General features: G+C 37.8%; 1 protein-coding gene across 1 annotated transcript in view; it reads right to left on the reverse strand.

Moving 5' to 3' along the window:
• Positions 1-18,949, reverse strand: part of LOC140235039 (cilia- and flagella-associated protein 337-like) — a 151,086-nt gene extending 132,137 nt beyond the window's left edge. The window contains exons 1-6 of the mRNA XM_072315076.1: positions 18,569-18,949; positions 8,227-8,280; positions 7,540-7,623; positions 4,536-4,601; positions 581-751; positions 131-190 (exon numbers count right to left, since the gene is read on the reverse strand). Coding sequence (XP_072171177.1) covers positions 131-190; positions 581-751; positions 4,536-4,601; positions 7,540-7,623; positions 8,227-8,280; positions 18,569-18,949 — 816 coding nt within the window. The remainder of the gene's footprint in view (positions 1-130; positions 191-580; positions 752-4,535; positions 4,602-7,539; positions 7,624-8,226; positions 8,281-18,568) is intronic.
• Positions 18,950-21,036: the final 2,087 nt, after the last annotated feature.

Raw genomic sequence — 21,036 nt, forward strand, 5'->3', positions numbered from 1 at the left:
TGCTACTCAACTGGCTGCAATGACAGATATGGTTATATCTGCTTTCAGGAAGAACCGTTTGTCATTCAAAAGCATGCAATTATGCACAGGTGTAATATCCCATCAGTCACAATGACATTCAGTTTCTTACCATGACAGACTTCCATCTTTTCAGTTCCATGTTGCCACTCCAAAAGGCTATTGTGCCATCCTGCAGAAATGATTGGATGGGACAATACATCAACATAATGTACATATAGAATCTTTAAAAAAAAAATGATATACAAGATATCATTATCAAGAAATTACAAATATGGGACACAAAACAAATACAGTTAGAGAATTTCTCATGTAGGACTCTTTGGATGCTACATGTACTAATGGCATGCTACAAGTATGACTGGATAGTTGGGCCTCAACCAGTGATGAAATAGAATATATCAAAGATGTGCTATGACAGAGACTGCATCAAACTAACTTGGGCATTAAACCTTGAGATTAACAGATCATTGAGCATATAAACTACTTAAAAGGAATCATGAACAATCAAACTCCTCTGTATGCTGATTGCACTGCCATGCAATTCAAGCAATCAGCTCACCTGGCTGGTAGTGACACAGGTGCCGTCGCTCATGTTTGTGACACGCAGCACGGCCTCACGGTGGGGAGAGTTGAGGATGAGCGCTGGGGTGTGCAAGTCCACCTCCTTCTTGCGTAGATAGGCCTCCTCCTTCTCCTCATACTCAAGCTGCATGTAGGTACAGAACTCATCCTGAAATAGAAGGAATTGCAGCAGGTAGGAATGAGGCGAAAATCAGGTCAATGGATTTATAAAAGGCTAGACCCACTGAAAACTGTGTTCTATAATGGTCAAAATAAGCAATGGTACAGATCTGTAAGGAAACATCATTGATGGTAAGTACTGCCTTTGCTGTGTTTTGATTTCCCATGTCATATGACTATGAACTTGTCATTTACAAATACTGTGTTCTAATGATTGCAAGACAAGTGAAAATACGTTCTCGCTCCACAGATTTTGAGACTGAAAAAAAAAAAACAAGAAAGCAACCTCATGCAGGAATACTGTGGAGCAGTTCTTTGTTGTTCAGTGAAATCTAACAAGATTTTACTCAACTATTTTCTTTCATTTCTTATCTAATTTCTGTCGATATACAATGTCCTTGATATCTATTTTGTTTGAATTCCTATGAAAACTCATTAATTCAAATCATCCCTTTACATTCTCTTGTCTCTCATAGTAATTTATCTTTACTGAAGCTTTAGATGTAGATCGTCCCCACATCATGGGTTTACATGATGGGTATTCATTCGCAGGGTCCAGTTCCAGCTGCTAATCAACCATGCAGTGGTCATTGTAATGATTTTTGCCATCAGCATGGCTAATGGCTGTGTCTGAAGGTTGATAGAGTCAATCAACTTTGCCTGAGGAACGATGTCAGAACATGATCCTATTACCAAAGCATCTGGGCAATTCCACGTTACTCACGTTACACTTTTTAGGCGTCTCTGCATATTGTATTTGCCATATTTTTTATACTGGAAGGTTTGACATACTCTCTGTTGTATAATAGATGTACAAGTCCTTAGTCTACCATGCAATATTAATAGAATTTTAATAACCACATCCATATCGGAAATAAAGACAAAATACTTTCGTTACTCACGTTACATTTTTTGGGATGACATAAAAAGCCAACATGCCTTTATTCAAAAAGTGTCCTCATACTGGGCAGTATTTCAAACAACTGTTGTATGATTTATATAACTCATGTTGTGGTACTCAAATATAGGGGGTCAAAATTTTGAGAGCATTGGAAATATTTGACAGCAATAGCAAAATCGTCGTTACTCACGTTACACGTTACTCACGTTACATATTAGCTTATAATCACTACCACATAACTGACCATGAGAATTAGCTGGAAACTAATTGCTTTTGATGTATTCCACCTCTACAGATATTTTGTCCCTAAAATAAAACAATATTGGCACTCTTTCATACTTTTCCCACTTTCATACGGTCATATATTCCACATACATTACTTTTCAGAATCCAAGTAACCACTATAAACCGAATGCAAGAAAATATAAAGTAGTAGATACTAGTTCATGCAGTGAATTGAAATATTCTCCTTCTATTCCCTTTCACAGAAACTTAAATGTTGTAGTTTTAATCATGAGTGACACACTTGATTTCATAAATTGTAAACTACTTTAGAAATAACATACAGTACATATGTCTACAAATTACATCCAGTTACCTTTACCAGTGTGGACTTTCCACTCTATGTCAGGGCTGCCAACTCTCGCGCAATTAGCATGAGACTCACGCAATTCATCAAATTTTAACTAACTCTGATAAAAGAATTCTCACACTTAACCCCCAAAACAGCATGCAAAAAAAAAAACAGTAATGTCCCTAAAATTCCTGATTATCCAAACATGCAATATGCCCAATCCCAAACTTTCGAGATTTTCCCACAGGCAAACTTTCTCTATGATATGTGATGAAATCTTTACTAGAGTATGCACCAAATCCACCAGTTAGAATGCAAAATTGATGAAGTTCACTCCAGTGGAAAGGGGGGAGGGGAGACAACCCCATTCCACACCATCCCCAACCCCCCTCCCCACCACTGTCACTTCGATTAGTCGCTTGCTTACACTTCACCCAAAATTTTCACTCTAGTTTGGCAGCCCTGCTATGTACAGTCTATGTATACACTGATCTACCTCTTAACCCCAAAATATTCTTGTATCTTGTGGAATTGGTGAATTCTAACTTTGAGTAAGTTATTGTAGTTAAGCAATTGTCATTATTTTGGGTTGATAATTCCAGAGAATAATGTACAAAAAGCTGTAACACTGACAATTCTTGTAAATGTCTTAGACACACATGTATGTGTATTTACCAGCTGCCAGAAAATGATTATTGTTACCCCCTGCTCAAAAAAAAAAAAAAAAAAAAAAAAAAAAATTGGCATTGTACAAAGAGACAATGCCAACTCTTGCTCAAAGTTACATCAGATATACAGATTTTTGTTAATCTATTATGCTTACAATTCATTTGTAAATTGCATCGAGATGCAACATTAATTCCCATTTGTCTTATGATTGCTCCACTAACCAATTACCAAAATTGTACAAATTACAACCTTAAGCATAAAAAAAAAGATCAAGCTGGCTCTAAAAGGGATTTAAAGTTATCCATAGCTGATATCTGAAAAGGTATAATGTAAGGCTTTTAACTTAACCAAAGAAAAATTATAATGTCCACGATTATTGGCCACATCTGGTTTGTCTCGTTTACCAATCAAGATTTTCTTTGGATAGCAAGTGTGTTTAGCCTATTAGATAACAACCAATTCAAGCAAGGTCATGTAAGGTTATTTACAAGACCATACTCTCTTTATGCTCCCTCAGCTTACTCAAGTCACACAAAAAATATTTGTTGTCATTTGTGTAGAAATATATTTGTATATCGTGATTTTTTTGTCGTTACTCACGTTACACACTTGTTACTCACGTTACATTGTTACTCACGTTACAATTTTTGAACCTCTCTCATTATAATACAACTGCATGTACACAACTCTTTCACCATTTTTCATATTAGGTAGAGGCAGTATGAAGAGAATTTCCATTGGCACATTTTAAATCCAAGGGAATATTAAGATATGAAACTATTTCAGTATTTTCGTTACTCACGTTACATTAGTTTTAGCAGTTTGGCAGTATGCATTCTACCAATTCATGGGAATACAGATCATTTTTTCCTCACTGACAACTAGTAACTGATACCCAATACATCATAAAAATCAACATATCAATTACATACCATTCTTTTATATTCTATGGAGTCAACTCAAACATTCAAGTACATTTTTAATGTAATTCTCAATGAAAATGTAATTTGACTTTAAAGTGTAATATCTGCCATTCTGGAGGTATTTTATTGTAAAAAATGGCTGTTCCACATGCCCTGACGTATACTGAACAAAATAAAATAGGTGGTAAGTTTCAATGTTACAATTTATTTTTTCACCCCATGACACCAATCTCATGGAATTGCCCATCTTGTCCAATATACGTCATTTGCTCTACTAAGTTTCTATGGGCTTGAAGGATAAATTGTTGTTTGTCATCTTAAAAAAAAAAAAAAAATGATTGTAGATTACTTTACCAAAATCAAGGCAAGAGATCAAAAGTGAATGGGAAGGAATTGTGTTGCAAACTTAAAATCATGATGGTTTGACAGTTGGTCATCACACATGACATCAACAAAGATGCCTTCAAATAACTTTTGGAAATATTGTGTTAATTTGGCTTATTCCTCCACTTGATTCATTAACTGACATAATGCCCCTTTTATTCACTGCATTTGAGCAATGCTATGCAGGTTCCTTGTTGGAGCACATTCTTCTTTAATCAATTTTACACAATATGATTCTTGTCTGTAATGGGCTGATTCACCTGTTCATATACCCCCATGGCCAATGTGTACAAGTATGTGTACTTGTACGCTCGCAACTCACCCAATCTATTGATCCCTCTGAATTGAAGTCAATCTTCATAAACAGATTCGTGATTTCCTCATCGTCCTGAAAGAGGTAGTTGTAAAGTTGGAAATTATGCAAAGGAGAAATGAGGATTGTTTTCATTTTTCTTTTAATCAATGAGGGGAAAAAACACAAGAGGAATATTGCATGATCAACCAGAAAAAAACAACAACTGAAAAACAAAGATTCAAATGTCAAGAATACTACTGGCCTTTGTGTGTGTACATTACATTGCTTTCAATCATAAGTACCCTATACAGATCTACAGTAATATCAAGATGACAGAGAGAAGGAAAGACAGAGAGAGAGAGAGAGAGAGAGAAACATGAATGAGTTGCAGAAGAATTCAAGTTGCCAAATATATGGGGCAGAACATGCTGAGAGGAAAAAACTTTTTTTAAGCATTTGCTTGATACACAACATCCTCGCCCCATTGTTACATTCTGTATTGCATGGCTATAAAGTGAAAATATGTTGAAAGGAACAACTCTATCCAGAATGCATGGCATAGTTCTGATATTTTGTTGTTGTTTTTTTCACGATAATTTTGAAGAAAGACAACACATTGTATGCAACATGTTTATGATGTGTGCAAGTGATGCTTTTTTCAGAGAATGATTTTGAAATCCACATTTTATGATTTATAGAAGATTGATTTTTTAAATGATGACATTGCAACAAAATAGTCATTCTATCTACCCAGTTTAACTTCCTTGTATTCCTATTGTTGCACTGTCCATTATGAAATGCCCCCCAATCTTAGGATTAAATGAATAGACTGAAATAACATGATTATACAAGTTCACTACAATTTAGACAAAAGAATAGTAAGTGACCGAATTTATATGTCTTAATCAATATCACATTTAACACTGGCATATGTCACAAGCACATAAGCAATGATGTTGCCTCTCATATTCCCACTGGCCTGTATACATCAAACTAATTTAACCCCCCCCCAAAAAAAAAAAAAAAAAAGCTTAGGTTGATAATTTAGCAAGTGCGCATCCACCCTCCACTTAAAAGTCATCATAGCTAAGTTAGAATCTGTGTGCCATAATTTAATTGGAAGAACATGATCTTTTCATTGTTATTATTTTTCATTTTGGATATAAATCTAACAAAGATCAGTTGCCACATTTCCAAATGAGGACTTCAAGGGACTTCCTTTATTCTACAGTGAATTTTATTGAAACATCCATCACTCTGCTTGTCTGATTCGACTCAAAGTCACTGACTGAACTGTACTCAGCCTTACAAAGAGACTTGCAATTACTGCTTCATGTTATTGTACATGATCAGGCTGAAATGTTGCTCAACAGGTAAACTTTTTATTTTCTTTTACTCTTTTTCCCTCTGAGTATAGCAGTCTATATTTCTAAAATGTACTACATAGGTCATGGGTGAAACTGAATATGGAAATACATGTACATGGAGATTAATTTGCCTTTTGTTTTATAGCAAAATGCATGCAGTAGAATATTCTTAGCAATTCAAGCTATGGCAAAGTTACTGTCATAAAGCAAGAGTGGCTACATTAAAATTCTGTTATATCAAACTCTCATTCAGACATTTGAATTTCCCTCTATGACAAAAAAAAAAAAAAAACCCTGAAAATTCAGTCAGATGTCTCTTTGACAGCATAGTAATTAAAGTACCATTATAGCTAGTATTAAAACTGCCTGTCATTTATACTTGAGAGCATCATTCACTGTTATTCACTGTAGTGAGGAGATATCATCAGTCAATATCGACCAGGATGACAGCAGGAGATCATGGTCAAGTTTGACACTTGCATTCATTTTGACGAGGGCTACATAGGAAACCACCTGCTGCATGTGCACGTAATCACAGGCACTTCCTGCTACATCACCCTACAGACAGCTTTAGAATGCGGGATCAATAATGCATGCCACACGTGCGATGCATGTCAATAAAACAGGCCGTTTGAAGGAACCACCAGTCTTTGTCAGTTGCCTTGCCAACGAGATTGATGCTACCAATATGAAATGTAATGCTTGCTGATCAACTGCCCGCAGGCTGCAGCCCACACACAGGTCCCGCCAATTGTACCACACTGAGTAAGCATACATAATGCATGCAATAAATGATGTTTTAAGTGCACACGGCTATAATAGTAATTCTGTCTCAGCCTTCACTCTTTTATTCTCTTTCCTTTTCACTGTGCTATTGATACACTGCACACATATCGTGTCTAATTCTAAACTTACTTGAAAAAAAAATTACTGTGTGAATATGATAGAGCAAGAAAAATCTGTAAAATTAGAACATTCATCCCCTCAAATATTGATACAATTCTGTTTCTTAATTTTTTCCTAATTGTAAACCAATTTGTGATTCACTCATTAAAATAGTTCAATATGTGACTTTTTGATGTGTGATTCTTTCTTTTTCTCTGATTTCCTGTTCTATCAATTCATACATACTGTAAAACGAGGAATGTTCGCGTGCATTTTAATTTCGTGAATTTCGCGAGCGCCAAGATACGCGAAATTAAAATGCACGCGAAAGTTCATGTCTACACTATGTGCACTGAATGACAGTGGCAGTTCGCGAAAATTTCACGCCACAAAAGAGGCCGTCGGCTCCAATTCGTGAAAAATTCATGCCGCGAATATATCATGTTTTACAGTAGTAGCTCTTCTTTTTTGGTTTATCTAGTGATATGCCATCCTTACTTCCTCTATTTGTTATTAGGGTTTTTTCTGTTTCATTGCCATCAACTGTAAAAGGATGTTGAAATGTATTGTACTTGCTTTTAACACTTGGATTGGGCCCCTCTGAAAAACAGCAAGTATGGCTGAAAAGGGCTATCTGCCACATAAGTTTGGATAATTTATATACCAAATCATATCAAACATTACTGAATTCCAAGAGAGATCTGTAGGTCTTCATTTTGTAAAACTGTCAACATTAATTCTACTATTTTTACCTACAATTGTATTGTGCTGATACCCACCTTTCCTCGAAGACTTAATGATTCTCTGAGCACCGTTTTGAATTCTTCTAACGACAAAGTTCCATTATTATCCACGTCAGCATCCTTTAGAGAAAGAAAAATGCATTAAACTCCTCACTCACAAAGCAATCTTATTCATGTATTTTCAGTATTCTCACATGAATACAAGAATATTTTTAATCAAATATGGAGTGACATCACAGTAGGTCTAGTTTTCTGATCATACTGACACTTTCCCTTTCTTGTTATAAAATCAGATACTCCAGAGTAAATGTGGAAATATCTGTACTGCCTGGAGTTTGTCAGAAGTGATTGGCAATTTTAGCATACTATTGTAACACTGCAAAATGTGGCATTTCACAAATCTTTGGATTTCTCCAGTTATCTGCTTGCACCTCTTTCACTGAAATTTTACAATGTAAAGATAAAACAACATGGCTTTAACAAGGTTCAACGCCACTATAGGCCTATCTTGAAAATTTGAAAATCTGTTTCTTGGCGGAAAAAAAAAATCCCACTATTCATTGCTGTCCTTCCTTCAACTACATTGTAGCCCTAATGAGAGCATTCATGTTGGCTACAGTGCAACCTTGTAATGGCTTTACATCTTTCTCGGTACATGACACTAAAATGCAAATGTTTGGGAACATAGGTCACATGAAAGTAGAAAAGAACCTTGGGTCTTACCTCAAAGAACTTTTTCATGCTATGCAGATCCTCAAGGTTGATCTTTTCCTCTATCTGTTAAAGTAAGAATACAAACAAAAAGTCACATTAGACATCTGTGCATTTCAGTAAACAACAAATCATACTGGAGTTGGAGAGGGGAAGGGGAAAGAAAGTTTCTTACAGATTCAAGTTCCTAGACTTACAATTTGTGGTTCATCACCAGCAGTTGGGACATATTAATTCAACCAATCTATGATATACAGTCAAATTGTGGCACAACAGAGCCATCTTCCCTTAGCAACCTCCATAGTAACATATAAACATGCTACTTGGCACATGTGCATATTTGAATCAAACAACGGATTGTGCTCACAAACAGCCTCAGAGAGAAATGCTATAGATAGCATTTCAAGACAAATTTTCTGGAATTCACACATACGAATCAAAGACAAAGATCTCACCACTTCAAACCACATGGTTTCCATGTTTCAACTTGATGAGTGACTTGACGTCCCGAGAGATAAGTATTGCACAAAACAGCGCACATTCTTACAACAAAGTTTGCTTAACACTGTGATACAAGACCTAACTTGCCACCACACAGTTATGTACTGTAGGCATATCGCAAGTGCACCTCACTGGGTTCTGTTCAAAATTCTATTGGAGAAGGTCAGTTCTCCCATGACCCGACTGAAGTAATATGACACCCTCTTCTCACAAATATCAAGGGAAGGGCAATTTCGTAGTAGGGTAACTCTTCACAATTACCAGAACCTGATTTATGAGTTTACTCAGTTGTGGCACTGTATTAAAAGACCTGTGCCCTAATATATATCAGTCCAATGTTCCATACCATTAGCGAGATTTTAAATTGATAAGTAAAAACTCACCAGAGATGCATCTCCGTCAGAGTACATATAACTATCCTGGTCAACTTCTGTCTGATACACAGCCTTAGCTGGACTCATTGGCCCATGACACCCAAAGGGATCCATGGACTGTCATAGCAGCAGACTTTCAACATTACCAGACATTTACGAGTCAATATTTGAACATTTGCCGATACATGGTAGCTATGGCCGAGATTAACAAAAAATGCCCCTCTCCTGGTGGGATAAACAGTGTTGATGCTTCAGTGGGGATGGTGAATAATCCACAGTGCAGAGGAATTTTTTTGTTGAAGAAACATTTACAAAAGATCGTGGGAGATCAGAGGTTCAATGAGCAGTCATGTGGAGCACAGAAACTGGGGGTTTCTGTATCACAATGCCCCCTACAAAAAGAGAACCCACAGAAATTGCAGACCCATGGGCATCATAATGTCTCCTTTCACCAAAGAATACACAATATGGTGATGGTGTCATCCCAGGCAAGCAGAAGCACTGCAGATTCAGTGTATGAGGGACAAGCATAAAGTGCATTCATTTGCCAAAAATTACAAGCCCCGCCCCAAGGCCCTCCCCCTCCTCATCCTCTTGATATCTCTTCTCATTCAAACTATCTGTAGAGCTCTTCTTCGATGATATGGTGCACGTGACACAGCATTTGCTGTTTGTCTGTTGTTCCTGGTGGCCAGTGGTGGTAAAAAAATCACTTATTTTTAACTATGATTGGCTATAAGATACTGTATTAAAATGCAAAAAGCAAATGAAAGAAGGGATACAAATGCCGACATAAATATCACTTACTGCATGGTATATCAAGCAGAAATCTCTTTTTAAACATAATTTGTTAACCTATGAACCATGAGACAACTACTTTCCACTCACTTGATCTGCTGTAAACATGTACTCTAAACGAACATTCTTAGTCCAGGCGCAGCGACCCAGAAAAAATGACTTCGTTCAACCCACCCCGCAGAAAAGGTTTGACTGCATGGGGTGGTCGGTTGGACCCTATGGAACACCCCTAGGTAGTATGTGATATCAAATTGTGGTATCAATGAAATTTTACAGGCCATTTTAGTTGCGACATGACCATATTCTTCGAGGAAGCGTCTGCGCACATTAAGACTACTACACGTACCACTAGCACTGCTACAGGCGCCAATGCCAGTGGTGCGTGTTATAGTCTTAGCGTACAAAGACTTTTTTCACGACAAACATCGGTTTTTGCCTGCAAACTAACTTTTCACGCTAAGCTGGGGTCGGTGTAGTGTAGTTTGCAGACGTTTTTATTTCGTCTTTATTTCTCCGAGTTGAAGCAAGCCAAGTGAGAGTGCATACCCAGCGATTGTGACGCCCGAACCATTTTTTGTGGCAATCATTGAGCATGCACCCTCACTCGGCTTAGCGCAATACAGCGGGCTTCTGCACAACACACAAGCTGTAACGCAGAGAAATAAAGGCGAAATAAAAAACAGCTAGAAATTAAGACTAGGGTCGGTAACGTTTGTCGCTATTGGGGCACTGAAAATGACAAAATTATCACAGTTTTGCATTTATTTTACGAAGGATTCATCGAAACGCCTTAAAACTATATATGTGCATGTTGCTAGAGATGTCAGCAATACAATGGGATACATTGTAAGGTATAATATTGTGCATGGTTACCATGGTAACCGGATGCCTACAGGTGATTGGTAACTCCCAAAAATATCTGGAATTTAGACAGGTTTGTTTCTTTTGCCTTTCGTGCACATCACTCATTGTAGATGAGCTCTACACTGTAAAATTAGTCTGGATAAAAAGGGAAAAGACGCCCAAGATTTTTCCCTCATTCTCTCCTCAGCATTAATATTCATTACTGCACTTTTTGAATAAAATTTACATATCATGATATTTCATTTTATTCTATATATATATTTACAATAGCTAACGAACACAAAAGTACGCTTAATTCTTTGATGGATAATCCAGCGCACGTGTATATTCCTTCTTTAGAAAGGAATTTATCGGTATTCTTGAATAAACTTCCTTTAAGAACATAAACAATCAATTGCTTTCCTCAGCTCTTTTCCAGGATTGTTTTGAATAACCATCGCTCTGTAAATACTCGAAAGAGCTACTACAGAATATTGGCTTTGCTTTCTGTATTCATCTTATTTTTAAGGGAAATTTGTGTCCATACATTATTAAAAACTACATACATTTGCCTATGCTTTGAAGTCAAATTTGTGTTGAAAGTACGACGGATGCAACTTTTTCATGCATTTTACTATTCGAGAATGATATCTTTCTTTCAATGGTCGTTTATTATGCCTTTGCTTACAAATTTTGCTGTAACTTGATAATGCTTCAAAATATTCTTAACATATACCTGATGTCGTACACTTTATGCAGAAGGAAGGACATGCTTATTGAGCTTTATGAAATTATGGGCTTTAGTTTTTGAGTTATTGACAACTAAATTCTGATTGGATAATACTGGTTGCCATGGCAACAGGGAAAACTTTTTTATTGAAAATCAATAAAAAATTGTGTTTTTTTATTGCATCTATATGATAAAAAAAAACAATGTTTGCAGCAGCAGGAGGCATTTTGGGGGTTACCAGTCACCTTTAGGCATCCGGTTACCATGGTAACCATGCACAATATCATAACTTACAATGAATCCCACTGAACGGGTGACATCTCTAGCAACATGTACATATATAGTTTTATGCAGTTTTGATGAATTCTTCATGAAATAAATGCAAAAACTGTGTGAGTTTGTCGTTTTCAGTGCCCCAAATAGCGACAAGCGTTTACCGACCCTAGTCTTAATTTCTAGTCGTTTTTTCGTCTTTATTTCTCTGAGTTGCAGCTTATGTATTATGCAGAAGCCCGCTGTATATATTGCGCTAAGTGGAGTGAGAGCACACACCCAGTGATTGCGATTCGGTCGTCACAATCACCAGGTATGCGCTCTCATTCGGCTTGCTTGAACTCTTGAAATAAAGACGAAATAAAAACGGCTAGAAACTACACTACACCAAACCCGGCTTGGCGTGAAAAGTTAGTTTGCAGGCAAAACCCTTGTTTATCGAAGAAAAAGTATATGCGCGCTAAGACTACTGCACGCAGCACTGGCACTGGCGCCTGTAGCAGTGCTAGTGGTGCGTGTAATAGTCTTGGCGTGCGCAGACTCTTTTACGTTTGTTCCAACAAATCATGATGAAAAGTGGCCAGTAAAATTCTACTGACACCACAATTTGGAACCACATACTACCTGGGGATGTTCATAGAGGTCCCATCTACCACCTTGTCTGGTCAAACCTTTTCTGCTGGGTGGGTTGAACGAACTCCTTAATTAAGCCTCTTACAGGAATTAGCGCCTTGACTATCTAGAGACCTAAAGCTAAACATAGAAGTATTTCATTCACATTCACCCAGAAAAGATTGTGAAATGTAGTAAACATGCTGTATACAAGGTGCCAAGATGGAAGAGTTAATGGGAATGAAACTCAAAATGACATGTTGATTGAGTGAATGCAGCAAATTAGTAGAATACATCAGTGAAAGTTTGAGGAAAATCGGACAATCCATTCCAAACTTATGAATTTTTGAAATTTGGTGACAAGACTGGCATCGCATGTGTACTATGAAAGAAAATATTTAAACAAAATTCAACATATTTTCACTTTTCTAGCATAATGAAAGAGCTCTAGACTTACCTCTTTCAGAAAGCAGGGGGAATAATATAATAACCCTTGACATCATGTCAGTAACACAGCCAGGGAATGTGTACTTTCATATAAAATGATGTTTTGGGGAATTTTCTTTATGTTTTCCTTATTATATCATAGTGGCTATGTGATGTCATGATCTGTAGTAGTCTTCTGATCCAGCAGTCTTGTCACAAAATTTCAAAAATTCATAACTTTTGAACGGATTGTCCGATTTTCCTCAAATCTTCACTGGTCAATGTGTTCTACTAACATTGCTGCATTCACTCAATCCATATGTTTGGATTTCATTCCCATTCCAAACCAAAAAGAGAGAGAGAGAGAGAGAGAATGGAGGTGATAAAACTACCATCATGAAAAGATATCAGTATAATACCTGTTAAGTAATCTTACACTATCTCTAATGGGCAATAATGGTATATTTCAAGAAACTACTGTACAATGAAATACCATCAACAATGTGCAAACATTAGTGAATGCCATGTCATATACCAGTAGATGATGACTGATGTGGGAAAGAACTTTTAACAGAAATATTCAAGTGACAGGACTAAAATGCTAAATATTGAGGGAACCTATTGCAAGTCCAGAGATAAAGTCAAGGAAATAGTAACCTCCCTAGAAATAGCATTTTGAGCATAGCGATTTTAACAATTTGTATGTTATACAGCAACAAACTTTATTATCAGACTACGGGTTAGTCAAAATACTTAAGATTATAGACATAGATTCAACCTGAATATTCTATGGTACATACAATGTAGGTATTTTTGAATTTGTAGTGCTTTTGATTTGACTTGATTTGATTTGTGCATTTTCACAAAGTAAATGAGGTAACAAACAATTTCAATTGATCATACACTGAGGAAATAATCAATATCATATATCAAGCACAATCATGCATTATATACCAATAATACGTAAATTTATAGTCATACACGATAAATGGAAACTCATTGATTATTCAATCAAATAAGGAACAAATGCAGGAGACTGCCATCTTAAACACAAGTTTGATTTTGATGATGACCTCAGAGAATACTCATATGATTTACTTATTATAAATCGTTACAAATAATTTCATTGCAAGGTGGGGTGAATACAGAATGCATCAGTACAAGGGTGATTTAGGGTGCATGTATGGGACTGCAGTTTTTTGTTACCTCCGCCGTTGGTTTGTGTGTTCGTTCGTTCGTGAAGCCCCCGTCACACTACAGCGTATAAATCAGCGAATGCCTAGCGGATGGGCAAAATTTGGCAAAGTCCAGATACGCTCGAATCCGCTCGAATCCGCAAGCAAAACGTCGTTTTCGAACGTTCGCCTAACGAATGATGAGCATATGCTAACCGTGTTACGAGCGGATTAAGTAGCGAATGAAAGCGAATGCGTACAGTCCGTCCAGCGGATGCTGAGCAGACAAAGCGAATGAGGAGCGAATGCCCAACATATGCAGAGCGATACTGCGGCAGTCACGTGACGGATCTCGACCGACGCACATTTTCCCAAATCATTTTGAGTAGTGACAGTGTTGAGTAACGTTGTGATTGTGAGAATGGCCCCCAAAAGAAGGAAGGAGAAGTCACCACCAAGTGCTGCTGATGTCATTACCCTCGACAGTCCTCAAGATTCCTGTGTTCCTTCTGATGATCACGTTGACGATGATGTGGGGAGTCCAACATCCTCCATTACGTCTGGTGCCTCCAACTGTTCCTAGCCTGGACCTTCAGCGAAAAAAAAAAAAAAAGCCAGAGGCAAACGCCGGGACTTTAATATCCCGGAAGTTCGATGAGAAGCTGATTATACAACCCGAACTGCCCTCGTCTTCGGATCCAGGCCCTGGTCCACATCGTTCTTCGATGTTTTCCTCTCCTCCGTTTTCTCTTGTCTTGGATATATTTGGCGATTGCCAGCTGGTTTAGGTCATACTCATGTTGATGAACAGCTAGAAGATATTGCATCTGAAATCTCTGAGCGTCCTCCAATTCTGATGACCAACTGATAAATGCTACCTGTGCTGTCCAGATTTGCTGTGCGAATTTGGATGAACGGTGAACGAATGAGAAGCGAACGCAGAGCGACCACAACTTTCGATCAGCGGGCGCTAAGCGACCACAAAGCTTATTGTCATTCCGTTCGTCATCCGCTCAAGATTTTGGACATGTCCAAAATCAAAATTTGTCTCAGGCGGATCTCTGCGAATCTCTGCGAACAGCTAGCGGATACAGCGAACGCCAAGCGGGTCACAAACGATGAGCAACGGATGTGAGCGTATCTCCAAATTTTCGGATCCGCTGGGCATTCGTTGGCTAGATACGCTCTAGTGTGACGGGGGCTTTAGTTAGTTAGTTAGTTTGTCCATGTGCAAAATAACTCAAAAAGTAGTTAACAGATTGGGATGAAACTTGCAGGAAAGGTTGAGAATGACACAAGTACCAAACGATTAACTTTTGGTATGATCCGAGAATTTGGGGGAATTTATGAAGGATTTTTGATATTTTGGCAGGTAGGGTCAATGAACTTGGGAGTTCAGGCTGCGCATATTTGAGGTTTGCATGCGTGCACTAAAGTGCGTGCTCTAGTTTCTGCTAGGGCGAGGCGCGCCGTGCAGCTGAGGGTTTATGACGTAACAAAGGCTTCTCTATTGGAAAATCGGGCGACTTTCAGCACACTATAAATACAATCAGCATAGTGCCTAAGTACGTACAAAGTATCTAGGTGGAAATCACTGATATCTCTATGGAAGACCAAGATCAGTGGTGGAAATGATCTGCATGCTTGGCGGAGGTCTGCGCTCTCAGAGTGCTTCTCTAGTTTTGTTATGTTATTATTATTGTTATTCTTTTTTTCTATTCTATGTCGATTTGTTTTGAAATCTTGGGTTTGCAAATGTGTATGGGTACATGTGTATGTGTTACATCTCATATGTGTGCAATGTGTACCCAAATCAATGCTACCTCTCCCATTTGCCAGTCCTACAACAACAAAAAAGTTTTCCCCAAGGAAATGCATGGGTGTACATGTAGTGCACATGGTTACCATCATTGCCCCATTCCCCATTCCATTCCGTCACTATCAAGCAACCTCACACACTGCTCAGTTTTTGTACCTCCAGAACCACATGCCCATACTCATTTTATGGTATGCGCTCCTTTCAAAAACAGCAATACTGCACAGTACCAGTAATTCTATTTTGATGCACTGAAAATTGTCTTGTGTTCATGTATCATTTGCCATTTGTATCTATAAGCACCAAAAATAAATAAATAAATAAATATTGTCCAATAGCAGAACATTATGGGATGTTACCCCACTGGAATTACAAAATAGTCCACTTTATCAGATCTAACATTTTGCGATGAGTATCTCACTTTTAATAATGTGCTTGTACATGTAGTGACAAGCAAACTTCCTCTTGAATAAACTTTTACCTAGTTCTGTAAATCAATACCTGTTTGTGAGAAAATCAGGTATCTACCAAACAAGAAAAAGAGAACCACATTTAATTGCCAAAATCAGTCCCCCAAATATAACATAAAGTATAATTTCAACTGAAGATACTGTAGATGGACAGATTGAGATCTAGATAAACAGTTCTCATTTTAAAGTCGTTATGTTTTTCTGGAAGAATCATTTTGTGCAAATTTATTCCAAATTTCTAGATCTAGAGTTATTATAGCTTCCTGTCAGTAGAACAGGCAACAGACCTGTCCTTGCATTTCTTCATCAAAAGTGCAGAACGCCATTGATACGATATCATACTGACATGGTGTCAAGTTGGCAGTACCCATTTCAAGCCATTCAGTGTTGGGTTTGGATTATTGTACATTTTGGTGCTAGGATCACATGAATACAATTATTCCATTTGTGATAATTGCAATGACCAGTCAACGGATTAAAGTGTCTTAGAACGTTTCTATTTCACCAGTAATGGATTGGACATTTATACTGCCCATGGGTCTAAATGATTAATCATCTAATTTATACTTGACATTAAACTTGCACATATCCAAACTGTTCCCATGGTCTCAAAAAAAAAAAAAAAAAAAACTTTTCCTTCATTCATCTTGTTTTAGCTTTGCAATTCACAATGGAGCACTCTTGGGTTATGTCTCTGATGCTTTACTGCAGTTACTGTATGTACAGGTGATGATTGGGGAGACAGAAAGGTCCGTCTGTCCAGAGGAGTCTTTTATTTTTTCGACGTTATTGCTCTCCTCTGGAGAGGGGATCCATGAAGCCAGACGCAGTCTCCGCAGAACATATCCACGACATCCAGATACAGACTGATCTTTCAGTCAAATGATTGGGTAGCCTATGTGCATAGGTTCCAAAATGCTAATTTCACACAATCAGAGTGAAGAGATTTCATGGCAGTTTACATTGTATAGACCTGACCATATCAAGAAAATTTATCAATGTGTCCAGATAATAAAGGACTATTAGAAGAACGAAATTTTTCCCTGTCACAAGTTATTAAGAATTGACCTACATCTGCACACATTCAAATTAAAAATGATTCATTTCCAAGACTTAATTCTATGTCAAAATAGCCTCCGTAAGAGATACTAAATGCTGACAACATCCGCAGTCTGAATGCGTAGTGTTAGGTTGGTTACATAATTCCACAAAAATTCATTTTTCATGAAAATGACAAATTCCATCAACTTGATACTGACATATGTTAAGGGTAGTAATTATCCCCATTGCTTTCTGAAAGCGGTTAGTCAAGTGCTCTTTCATAATGCTAGAAAAGTGAAGTTTTGTTGAATTTTCTTTATATTTTCTTTGTATTGTTGTCCACTCATACGTCATAACCTCTAGTAGTCTCCTCATCCAGCTGTTCCAACACCAAAATGTTAAAAAATTCATAACTTTTGCATCAATTGTCCGATTTTCTCTAACTTTCACTGGTGTGTTCTACTGATGTTGCTGCTTTCACTCAATCCACATTGTTCTTTGGGTTTACATTCCCTTTAAGTGCAATATTAATGACAGTCTGCAATGTATCAAAAGTCATATTTTGTATTGTAAGAAGGCATTTGACTGAATTCTAGGGTACAAAAATGCAAATATTGTGGCAAAAACTAATGAGAACGGGTCAAAAGTATACTCGGTCAAGTGTCTAGATGGGAAATACATGTACGTGTTGCAGCAAAATCAGCCCATCCTCAATGGGTTAAGACCTGCCTGAATTTATTTTTTTTTTTCTCTCTCTCAGCATAAAATCAGTAGAAACCCTCGGCCTAGATCTAGATATATATAGGCTACAGCTATGCATTCAACTCTGAGTCTGAGCGCCCCCACAGTAAACAGCGGAGCGCCTTGGGGTTACATAATACATGTAGGTTATAGCTGACTGACAGACTATACACAAAATTATCTTAGAGGTCTAAGAGATTGACCACAAACAAAATCATTCTCCATGAGTTTCACAGCCCACATTACTGCACTGGTAGGTCCATATAGTGTCTAACGGTTAGATCTAGAAATTAGAATTTAACTTTAGGAAAACTAAAAAGATCATAAGAAGCATCAGCCATCATGCATTTTGCTAAGTTGATTTTCATGATCACCATATAACATCGTGACAGCCTGTCTGTGTTTACTGGTGTTACTGTTTACATTGTAGTGTTATAGTAGATTCTAGACTTACTGTGTGTGACGTGATGTTACACCTTACTGCAAAGTCAGTTGTGTTACCACGACGTTATGATAGTCTAGACCTAACGGTGGTTAGACAAATGTAAATTTACCTTAATTTTTGAACCTCCAGGAGGGGCAGATGTTGCATAATGACGAACTCTTGCAGCTTGTTCTTTATCCTTGTCAGTCAGTCCATCCACAGCACCCAAAGTCATCCTTCTTGCCGGTTGCTCAGCTTTAACATTTTCGTCAAGGTCAGCCATACGATTTGTCATCCATTTCTTGTTTGCTGCTGCCACATTCGTCGCGCTTTGACCCCCACGTCCTGCTCCTCCGCCTCCCCGGCCAGCTCCGCGGCCACGTCCGTACAATCCCGGTGCTGCTGTGGCAGGTCGCCCATCTTCGAAAACGCTTGGTGGTGGCCTGGATTCTAGTCTTGCTGAGGCTGACGAGGGCCTGATGGGTTTCCCAGGCCTTTTGATCGGGGACATGATGATATCTACAGAATTGCAATGTTACTTTAGGAAGACGAACTCATTACCAGTTCGAAAAAAATTAGATTCTAAATTTACTTTACAGTGATCGCTTCACACTCGCACAACAATGCCCATGTTGGCTCGTACTCGTACTCACACGTCTGCTGCGGCTAATGTCAAGTTGAGCAGTTGATCACAGCGATATACCACCCACTTTTGAATCAACAAGAAATTAACTTTGTCCTGTTTTGCAAGAAATATACGTCTTCATGGCACATGTCCTGGTCACTTCCCCTAAATGTCCGTGATGAGTTTCCAAACACTAGTTAGAAAACACCTAACGTTAGCTAGCTAGCTGCGGTGCGTGGGGACGGCCAAAGCATAGGGGGAACCCATAGCGCGATAGCATAATCTACTGTACGATATCGGCATGTCTTTCTGACGATTGGTCGAGTATCGATCCGATTGACTTCCACCCGAGTTCATTCATTTTCTACAGGACAAATATATCGCCCAGGGACAATTCAATCGGTATCGCTTGAATCGCACCGAATGCGATATTATATTAGTGTACGTTTTCAGACCCAAAACTATTTTTTGCTGAATTGAGGAACGCTAAATCGCCGGTTTGTCCAATGGTACCAGTAATTTCAATACTTCACAACATGACATCGATGTGCTGCATCATCGTCAAAGATAATTTAAAAGGTGTGTCTTTGAGCTAAAATGAGTGATTTACGTTTCATGTCGTTTTGTTTGACATTATCAGACGCAGACATTGACATAGCGTCACAGTTAAAGTAGCAAGATGCAGGTGATACAAAAGATATGTAAAGAATATAAACCCTATCACAACAATAATTACTGATGATCTCCTTCATCTTTTCATTTTTCAAATCAATTTTTGTCCAGTTATCATAATCTTGTATCAACTAGTAATCAACTCAAACTCAATATCCTGTCCCAGAGTCAGCCATTGAAATATGATTGATTGAAATCAGTTTTAATACAGAAATTAGTTGTATGAAAACAATCTTCTGGGCCAGAAAAAAAAAAAATGCTTTGTTTACTAGTACTTGATTACCAGTTCATTTCCATGCTTCGCTCATGTCAAGAGTCTGTGATAGTTTGATACATGATTGTTTTACACTGCCCTTTTCCTTCTTTTTTTTTTTCTTTTTTCCTTGTAATTCCTTGATTTTTCCACTATGAACAAATGCGATTTGTTCATAGTTATGTTAATCATGCGACTGGTATGCTATGAATCTTTAAAATCAATGAAGAAAAAAAAATCTGGATCTTCCGACAAGCAAACCTCGGCAGTTGTAAGCATCACCTCTATTCTTTATTGTAGTCAGAGTATGCTATTATATTGCAATGAATACTTATATTTATTCCCTTGTATACTGTATGATGTACCATGATCATCATTTCACGCTTGCTTCTTTAATTTCGTTTGACCAAAGAGAGGAGGTGGAAGTATAAACAGGAAAGTAAACTCATCCCCAAGCCTACGGAACAAAAGGGGTCTGGACACGAGACTGCGTTATCGCACTGTACATTACAACGAGCTTGGTGAGAAAGCTTCGTCTGTTACTATGGTTGCGGCCCGGTGCGCTGCTTGAGCGACTGGTTCCGCACCCGCCGCGTAAATAGGATTTTCTCTCCGTACATCGGCTTTATGCCCTGGTTGACTGGTTCTACTTTGTGCGCTTGGGAAAGCGGGTTCAATGACTAAAAGCTGTCATCTTTTTCCCCTTTTCATTGAGAGTATGACATTTACAGGGCTTTGGCTTCAACTGAAGTATAACTCGTTGATATCTTGATTACATTCTTTCTAATTCTATTTATAGTAGATTCCTATTTGAATATTGTTCTACAAGAGTGACAAACTTCCCCCAGCTAAATGAATGCTATGCATTCATTTATGACGAGAGCAGAGAGATATGTAGAGAGATAAATGATGTATTCCACCAATAACAATGGAAATGGGAATAAGGTTAACAAGGAGCAACAAACATTAATTATTATTTCTTTTGAATTAGTTATAAAAAAAGAAGACATTAGGCCTACCAGTATTGAAGAAATAATTCATTTTACAT

This window comes from Diadema setosum, chromosome 11 (genome assembly GCF_964275005.1).
Source record: "Diadema setosum chromosome 11, eeDiaSeto1, whole genome shotgun sequence".
Lineage (NCBI taxonomy): Eukaryota > Metazoa > Echinodermata > Echinoidea > Diadematoida > Diadematidae > Diadema > Diadema setosum.